At 66.2% G+C, this 8,851-nt stretch overlaps 1 protein-coding gene across 4 annotated transcripts in view; it reads left to right on the top strand.

The window, feature by feature from the left end:
* Positions 1–2,812: 2,812 nt before the first annotated feature.
* SHANK3 (SH3 and multiple ankyrin repeat domains 3) overlaps positions 2,813–8,851 on the top strand; it is a 47,802-nt gene continuing 41,763 nt past the window's right edge. For 3 of the 4 annotated variants that reach the window (XM_063075172.1, XM_063075174.1, XM_063075175.1), the window contains exons 1-8: positions 2,813–3,094; positions 3,349–3,552; positions 4,952–5,023; positions 6,856–6,964; positions 7,040–7,191; positions 7,285–7,452; positions 7,601–7,717; positions 8,122–8,199. In XM_063075172.1, coding sequence (XP_062931242.1) covers positions 2,813–3,094; positions 3,349–3,552; positions 4,952–5,023; positions 6,856–6,964; positions 7,040–7,191; positions 7,285–7,452; positions 7,601–7,717; positions 8,122–8,199 — 1,182 coding nt within the window. The remainder of the gene's footprint in view (positions 3,095–3,348; positions 3,553–4,951; positions 5,024–6,855; positions 6,965–7,039; positions 7,192–7,284; positions 7,453–7,600; positions 7,718–8,121; positions 8,200–8,851) is intronic. The other variant, XM_063075173.1, reaches the window with a different exon arrangement.

Below are 8,851 nucleotides of genomic sequence, written 5' to 3'. Positions count from 1 at the left end.
GGTGTCTGGGGAATCCTCATATTCGAGGACAGAAGCAGGAGAGCAGAGGCGTGAGCCTGCTTTGGAGGTGGGGTCTGGTGGGCTTGAGGGAGGGTTAGGATTAAGATTAGGATTAGGGTTAGGGTTAGGGTTAGGGTTAGCACAGAGGAGGCCGTGAGGAGCCTGGGGGTTATTCTCAACAAAATCAGGGGCGGAGACACCCCATGTCCCTTGGCTTCCTCCTCCACAAGCCCACCTGGAGGATATCATGTGTGTAAGTGCTTCTGGGTATTGTTATTTTTGCTGTTTGCCGGGGTGGTGGCGGAGCTGGGGGTGTTGCAGGCTTGGATTTGCTCATTATGGACGCATCATATGTACCAGGCACTGTGCAGAACCCAAGCTTGGGGCCAGCGCTGAGCAGGGGCTCTGGTGTCACCTGGGCAGTGTGAGTGAGGCCCAGCTGAGTCCGGAGACCACCAGTCTGTTGGTTGCCAACAGGCAAAAATGTGGGATTTTATCCTTAAAGGCTAAGCAGCCACGTCTGAGGTACTAGAGTGGAGTACCTGGATTCACTGGGGACAGCAGGTTGGCAGAGGGAGTCTGAAGGGGCCCAAAGGAGGTCCAGTGTGGGCAGGTGGGCTGGCGGGAGTGTGGCCAAGGGGCTCTGGGTCCATCCACATGAGGGGCAGGTTTGCAGGATAGCCCAGGGGAGAGCGAGCAGGCGCAGGGCTGGCCTGAGCTTCTGGCTGTGGAGCGAGGTGCAGCCCCCTTCCAGGCCCATCGCTGTGGACTCTGGTGGGATGAAGGCTTGGAGCTGGGGCAGAGGCAGCTGGAGGCTGTGGTGGGAGGCAGTGGGAGGGCAGGGAGGGGTAGGGAGGCAGTTGGGGTCCTGGGGGACGGGGAGGGGAGAGAGGCGGGGGCAGGAAGACGCTCTGAGAGGACAGGAGAGGGGCAGGGAGGCACTAGTTTCCTCTCTCTGGGGCTGGGCCACAGGAAATCCAGCCCGCGTGCTTCCAAGGTGCTTCCTGCAGATAAGTGAGCCTCCCACAGCCCCTTCCTGCCTCCCGCCCCCCTCCGCCATTCTCCCATCCCGTCCCAGCCCCTAGGGAACCCTCAGCTGCATCACTCAGGCCAAGCCAGTGGCCTTGGGAGGAGCCTGGATGGGGGGTCAGGAGGTCTGGACATCCTGGGGCCACACTTCCCGGGCAGGGAGGGTCTGCCCAGGCTTGGGGAGAAAGCAGGGCCAGACTCCAGATAGCACCAGGGACTCAGCTCTGCTGGTCACTGGTGTCCTGGGGAGGCAGAGGCGTTTTCCTCGGGGGTGGTGAGTGTGGGGCGTGAGCCAGGGATCCCCGGGAAGAGGGCCCTACTGTGGAGTTGACCAGAGGCTGTTCTGGGGGCAGACGGGTGGTCAGAAACGCTCTGCATGGGGCTGGGGTGCGAGGCGTGGGGGGCAGGTGGTGGTCAAGGGCGATCTGTGAGGAGCGGGGCTGTTCTTGGAGGAGTGTGGAGCACGGCTGTGTGGGGTCAGGGTATTTCTAGGATGATCCAGGTTATCACGGGGAGGGGTTAAGGGCGTTTGCTGTGCGTATGGGGCCGGGGCAGTTCAAGGTTATCCTTGGGAGGCTCAGGAATAACCAGTTTAGGGGGGATCCAAAACTGCTCCTGGAGAGGGTGCGGGAGGCTGGGGGCTAGGGGCCGTTTTCTGTCATGGGTGGGGCTCAGTGAAGGTATCAAGTGTGCCCCAGGGGGTGAGCGGCTGGGGAGGGTGTCAGGACCTGTTTTTTCGGGGGTGAAGTGGGGTCAGTCAAAGCCAGTTGGCAGAAGAGTTCTGTGGGAGTCAGGAGCTGTTTCCCGGGAGATCGGGGATATGCCAGCGTTTAGGGGCTGCTCTTTGGTGTCGGGGCCTCGGGGGCACAGGGCTGGCAGTGCCAGGTAGCTGTGGGAGGCTTCTCGGGCCGGGGGCCTGGCGCGCTCCGGCGGGGCGGCGGTGCCCGAGCTAGTGTCTTTGCTGCGCTCCCCTCCAACGCCCACTCAGCACCCCCTCCCGCGTTGCCAGGACAACGCACGAAACTAAAATTCACTTCCCCGTCGCAGGTGGCGACTAGTAGCGCCCCCTCCCCTAAGCCCGTCCTCGTAGGTCGAGCCCCCATCCTGGGGTCGCTGAGGTGACCGGGAGGGATCTAGGCCGACCAGCGGGGTCAGGGAGGGGTCGGAGGAGAGCGGGCCTGGGGGTCCGGAGCGAAGTCCCCAGACTCGGCCGGGCTGGGGGCGTCGCGCCGCCCAGCGCGGGGCGTGGTGGAAAGGGTTAACCCGGGGGGCTCCCGCTCCGGCGGGGGAGAGCCCTGCACCCGGCCCGTCCGGAGGTCCTCGTCGTTCCGTCCCCAGGACGAGGGCAGGGTGGTCCCCGCCGTGGGGGTCGGGAGAATGAGGGGGAAGCCGCCGGCTCCGGGAACTAATCCTGTCTCTCTCTCCCCTCCCGGCCGGCTGGTCCTCGTGCCCCGGCGCGGCCCCCACCCAGCTCCAGGACCCTCTCCCGCGCCGCACCTGCCCGGGGCCCGCAGCGGAAGGGCGGCGCGGCCCGGCTGCTCGGCCACTCCCCAGCGCGGCCTAGGACGCCCCCGCCCCGGCGCCGGCCCCCGGCCCCCGGCCCCCGCACAGACCCCCCGCCTTAGCCCGGGACCCCGCCTGCGGCCCCCGGCCGGCCCCGCGCCCTCCCGGCCCCCGCCTCCGGCTCAGCCCCCTCGCCGCCCCCGCTCCCCTCCCGGCTCGGGCCCCCTCCCCCCGCCGCCCCCGCCCCCGGGGAAGCAGGCGCCGAGCGGAGCCGGGGCCGATGCAGCTGAGCCGCGCCGCCGCCGCCGCCGCCGCCGCCGCCGCGCCCGCGGAGCCCCCGGAGCCTCGGTCCCCCGCGCCGGCCCCGGCCCCGGCCCTCCCCGGGCCCCTCCCGCGCAGCGCGGCCGACGGGGCTCCGGCGGGGGGCCGGGGGGGGCCGGGGCGCCGCGCGGAGTCCCCGTGCGCTCCGTTCCCGGCCGCGGGCGGCCCCGGCGCGGGGATGGACGGCCCCGGGGCCGGCGCCGCGGTCGTGCGCGTCGGCATCCCGGACCTGCAGCAGACGGTGAGCCCCGCCGCCGGCCCCGGCCGCGCCCGCGCCCCGAGCCCCGCGCCCGCCCGCAGCCCGGGACCCCCGGCCCCGGCCACTCACCCCTCCCCCGCCGCCTCCGCCGCGACCCTCCCCAGCGCCTGGGCGGGGCCGCGGGAAGCCCGGCCCCGGGGCGGGGCCTCGGCCGCGGTGCGGGCGGCGCCGAGCCCGGGACTCCGGCGGGGGCCCCGCGCGGGGGGCTCCGAGCTCACCGGCCCGCTCCGCCGCAGAAGTGCCTGCGCCTGGACCCGGCCGCGCCCGTGTGGGCCGCCAAGCAGCGCGTGCTGTGCGCCCTCAACCACAGCCTCCAGGACGCGCTCAACTACGGGCTCTTCCAGCCGCCCTCCCGGGGCCGCGCCGGCAAGTTCCTGGACGAAGAGCGGCTCCTGCAGGACTATCCGCCCAACCTGGACACGCCCCTGCCCTACCTGGAGGTGCGCCGCCGGCCGGGGCGCGGGGCTGCGTGCGTGTGCGGGCAGAGCCGTGCAGGGGGCAGGGCCGTGCAGGGGGCAGGGCCGTGCAGGGGGCAGAGCCGTGCAGGGGGCAGGGCCGTGCAGGGAGCAGGGCCGTGCAGGAGGCAGAGCCGTGCAGGGGGCAGGGCCGTGCAGGGAGCAGGGCCGTGCAGGAGGCAGAGCCGTGCAGGGGGCAGGGCCGTGCAGGGCGCAGGGCCGTGCAAGGGGCAGAGCCGTGCAGGGGGCAGAGCCGTGCAGGGCGCAGGGCCGTGCAAGGGGCAGAGCCGTGCAGCGGGCAGGGCCGTGCAGGAGCCAGAGCCGTGCAGCGGGCAGGGCCGTGCAGGGGCCAGGGCCGTGCAAGGGGCAGGGCCGTACAGGGGGCAGGGCCGTGCAGGGGCCAGGGCCGTGCAGGGGGCAGCGCCGTGCAGGGGGCAGAGCCGTGCAAGGGGCAGAGCCGTGCAAGGGGCAGGGCCGTGCAAGGGGCAGAGCCGTGCAGGGGGCAGGGCCGTGCAGGAGCCAGAGCCGTGCAGCGGGCAGGGCCGTGCAAGGGGCAGAGCCGTGCAGGGGGCAGCGCCGTGCAGGAGGCAGAGCCGTGCAAGGGGCAGAGCCGTGCAGGGGGCAGGGCCGTGCAGTGGGCAGAGCCGTGCAGTGGGCAGGGCCATGCAGGGTGTGCGGTCCGCGGCGCAGCGAGCGGGCGTGCGCTGAGCGCGGTGCTGGGCGCTGCGCGGGGAGGGGCGTGCAGATGCGCAGCGGGAGCAGCGCGGCGGCCCAGGCGGTGAGCGCAGTGCGAGCCGTTTGTGCTGTGTGAGGTGAGCGGGGTGCGGCGTGCGTAGTGGGCAGCGTGTACCAGCAGGACTGACTGCCGGGAGGGTGTGTGGCACGAGCGCCGTAAGCTGGGTACACATGTGCCTCTCCCGCTGCTGCGCAGTCTTGAGAAGGCCGACCTAAGTCCTCCTCGTGCTCACCTTTCGTGATGTGCACGCGTGCCCAGGCCCGGGGGCTTATGGTTTGGGGGGAGGGTGACAGCGGCAGCGGGCGCTGAAGTGAGCACAGGGCCGCCGGGGTCAGAGGTGGCCTGGCCTCCGTGGTGGTGCAGGGAAGGGGAGTCAGTTCTGCTCGCAGAGTGGTGTCTAGGAAGGTAAGCCTGGAATTGGGCCTTCGGACAGCGGGGGATTTGCCAGGGAATCCTGGGGATGGGAAGGAGACAGGTCTTTGTGGGCTGCAGGGCAGTGAGGCATGGCGGGTGCCAGCAGCTGTAGCTCTGTCTGTCCTCGTGGGTGTCTGTCCCTTTGGGTTGTGAAGGCGTGTGCAGGAGGACACTGGGAGGGAGCACCTGCAGCTGGACCACACCTCCTCACTTTCCTTTCCTTTGCTGGAGCAGTTTCGATACAAGCGGCGAGTTTATGCCCAGAACCTCATTGATGATAAGCAGTTTGCAAAGCTTCACACTAAGGTAAAGAGACAGTCACGGGGAGGGAGTTCCAGACTTTACATCCTGCCTCGCATGGCCACTGTCCCCCACCCCAGGTGGGACTGACCACAATCCCTCTAGCTTTGGCTCAGTCTGGTTTCCCCTATTGTCAGGGGCCCAGAGTGGACGCTGGGGGTGGCGGGAGGGCTAGGCACAGATTCCAGGCCCCATGGCTGGGGGTGGGTGGTGTGGCAATGGGTTCCCCTCAGATCAGACTCTTGCTAACCTCTTTGGTGAGCCCCTGGCTTAGGGAGTGTCTTGTGAGAAGCTGGGTGGGAGAGAGCAGGACAAGCATCTGATTTGTGTCCGTTGGGGACAAGGAGCCCAGCACTTAGTGGTCATCCGGTGCTGGACTCTCCTAGTTAAGCATCTCACTAATTCTCTCCTGGGAAGGACTATTATTACCCCATTTCACAGGTGAGGAAATGACTGTCAGAGAGGTTTGGTCACTTGCTCATGACTGCAGCCAGTAAAACTGGCTGAGTGCAGGCCCCATGCCCAGGCACACCTGTGAGGTGTCTTACTGCTGGACGCCACCCCCAGGTGGGCCTGACTCGGGGGCGCCTTACTGCCTCCTCTGAATGTTGCAGGGGCAGAGTGGGTGCCACAGCCCCTCCCCAGGCCCTGTAGGCCAGTGGGCGTTTGCATGCTGGGCACATCATTGATGGTCTCTGGAGCCTAGGAGAGAGATCGCAGTACTGAGGCTTCAGTGCCAGACTTTACTGCTGCCCCAGGGCAGGTGGCCATCAGCGGCCATGGCTCTGTGGCTGGGCAGAGACCATTGCAAAAATGTCCCCCTCTCACTGCACTGGTCCTGGTGAGACCCTGTCACCTTGGGTCCCTTCCCCATGGTTACCTCTCCCTCCAAATCTCTCCTCAGTGGCCAACAGGACACGAATGACTTGCTCTTCAGTGAGTCCCATTTGTTGTTAGGATGAGTCTAAACTCACCACAGCCCTGTTCCTGCTTGCCTGGGCTCCGGCTGCCTCTCCCGTCCCCGCACCTGCCCTGGGTCTGGTCGAGGTCTCCCCCTGAGGCTTTGAACGCCTTCCTCCATTTCATTGCCCTGACCCACCTGAGGAGTCACCTCCCGTGGCAGTGGCCCCCACGGCACCTCTCCTGTTTCCGGTGCATGTGCTGTGTTTCCAGAAGGCCCGGGCCTCTGGCCAGGGCAGGTTGCCATGTGCATGCTGCATCTGTAACTCCAGCTGGGCTAGGGAGGCATGACTGGTGAATGGGTAAAAGGTAGTCAAAGCTGTGTTGCAGGAGGGGTCCCCAGGGGTGGGAGGGACCCCCAAGGGTGGGGTCTGCCATGGGATGAGCTGGTGAGGAAGATGAGCCAGAGAAGGAGCAGGCTGTCTCAGGAGTCACAAGGATTTGGAGCTGCTATAGGGCTGGTCCCTGCCTGGGTAGATGTTGAGCTCTTCCAGGCCAGGCAGGTTGGGGCACCAGGACTGGGGAGACGGAGCCAGGGCAGTAACTGAGGTCAGGATGGGGGACTGCTTTGGGGACACAACTAGGTTGACCTGGCCTTGGAGAGGGACTAGCTAGGCCCAAGTTGACTGTTGTGGCGGGTTTGGGTGTCAGGACACAGGGAAGGGTCTGGCCAAGCTGGAATCAAGGCTGTGGTTGGGAGTGCCAGGCTGCGGGTGATGCGAGCTGGCGATGGTTGGGAGGTCGGGTGACAGGTCAGGTGGATGGGGTGGGGCAGTAGTAGATCCCTGCAGGTGGCCTGAGGCTAGCTGGGGGAAGGTGGGTAATGGTCAGATGATGTGGCTGTGGTGCTGGGCTGACCAGGACGTTTGGTGTTCCAGGCGAACTTGAAGAAGTTCATGGACTATGTTCAGCTACACAGCACGGACAAGGTGGCCCGCCTGCTGGACAAGGGGCTGGACCCCAATTTCCATGACCCTGACTCAGGAGGTGAGGAGCAGAGCAGGGAGAGGCATGGCCTTTGAGTGGCTGGGGCCCTAACCCTCATCTGTCTCCTGAACCCAGAGTGCCCTCTGAGCCTCGCGGCCCAGCTGGACAATGCCACAGACTTGCTGAAGGTGCTGAGGAACGGCGGTGCTCACCTGGACTTCCGCACGCGTGACGGGCTCACTGCTGTGCACTGTGCCACACGCCAGCGGAATGCGGCAGCACTGACGGTCAGTGAGGGCGGGACCCTGGCCTGGAGGGGCGCGGGGCCTGGTTGGGGGGACGCTGAGCCTGGCGTGGATGCTGAAGCTCCTTGCCTTCAGACCCTGCTGGACCTGGGGGCTTCACCCAACTACAAGGACAGCCGCGGCCTGACACCCCTGTATCACAGCGCCCTGGGGGGCGGGGATGCCCTCTGCTGTGAACTGCTTCTCCACGACCATGCTCAGTTGGGGACCACCGATGAGAATGGTTGGCAGGAGATCCACCAGGTGAGAAGGGTGCATGAGGAGGGGGTCCCGGCCTCTGTGTGCTGACGAGGGGTTCCTGGGCTCTATCTGCAGGGTTGTGGGTCCCAGGCTCTGTTGGGGTGGGGGTCCTGGCCTCTGGGGACCCTGAAGCACCTCCCTCCTCCCCCAGGCCTGCCGCTTCGGGCACGTACAGCACCTGGAGCACCTGCTGTTCTACGGAGCCAACATGGGGGCCCAGAACGCCTCGGGGAACACAGCCCTGCACATCTGTGCTCTCTACAACCAGGTGCGACTGCAGGCTCTGCCCTGCGGTGGGCACCTGGGGCATGGGCACACTTGTCTGTCCCATGTATGATGAGGCGTGACAGTGTGCATACATGTGCATGCACACATCCCAGCCCATGTGCCACTCCATGTGTATACGTCCTGTGCCCTGCAGTGAGCTGTGGTTACAGTATGGCCTCGTGGGCCTACATGTGCACGTGTGTGTTCTGAACACACATCTAGCTGTCTGGTGGGTCCTGCGAGTCCTTTGCTGCCCGGGTATACACTGAACACGTGGGTGCAAGTCCGCGGGTGTGAAGCCTGTGCTCTGCACACCCCATGTGCACCCCCATGTGTGCCTGTGCCATCACACCCTGACCCCATATCCAAACACCCAGCTGTGACCTCTCCACTGCCTCCCAACAGGAGAGCTGTGCCCGTGTCCTACTTTTCCGTGGCGCCAACAAGGACGTCCGCAATTACAACAGCCAGACAGCCTTCCAGGTACAGGTGTCCACAGGCTTGTGAGGCTGCCCTGGGGGTGTTTCTGTGCCTGTGTGACTCGACTGCTTGGTTCTCCCCTGGAAGGCTGTGAGGGAGCACCCGCCGGGCCGGTGCAGTGCCTGGCATGGGAAAGGGTGTTGGTGCCGACGTTCCTCATCCCCCTTCCTGGGAGAGGGGAGGGTCTGAGGGTTCTGGGGGAGTGGGAGGGGGAAGAAGAGAAGACCTGGAGAACTGGCATGGGCCAGACCCCCCCAGAGACAGGCAGGAGTGCAGAGGCCAAAGGTGCGGAGAGGGGCTGCGATCCCAGCCTGACTTAATTCAGGAGATGCTTCTGAGCTTTGCTCCAGCTGGGTCTGGTCGGCCTGGATGATGACCAGGTGGATGAGGTCTCTGTGGGGTCTGGAGTTCATGGGGGAGGTGGGGGGTATAGACCACGGAAGGAACTGGGCCCTGTTCTCAGTAGGAGTGGAGGCCTTTGGAGGCCCCTGATGTGCAGAGCAGGTCAGGGAGGGCAGAGGGCCTGAGGGATTTGAGCACAACTGGAAGTAGATACGTGCAGGCCATCAGATCCCTAGGCAGTGGGGCATGGGCAGGAAAGAATGTGGGTGATGCAGGGATGGGGTGGTAGGGTCGTGGCTGAGCCAGGAACGAT

The sequence above is a fragment of the Cynocephalus volans genome, chromosome 12 (genome assembly GCF_027409185.1).
Source record: "Cynocephalus volans isolate mCynVol1 chromosome 12, mCynVol1.pri, whole genome shotgun sequence".
Taxonomy (NCBI): domain Eukaryota; kingdom Metazoa; phylum Chordata; class Mammalia; order Dermoptera; family Cynocephalidae; genus Cynocephalus; species Cynocephalus volans.
Note: the sequence above shows the minus strand (reverse complement) of the source record. Positions and strands in the feature narration are given on the sequence as shown.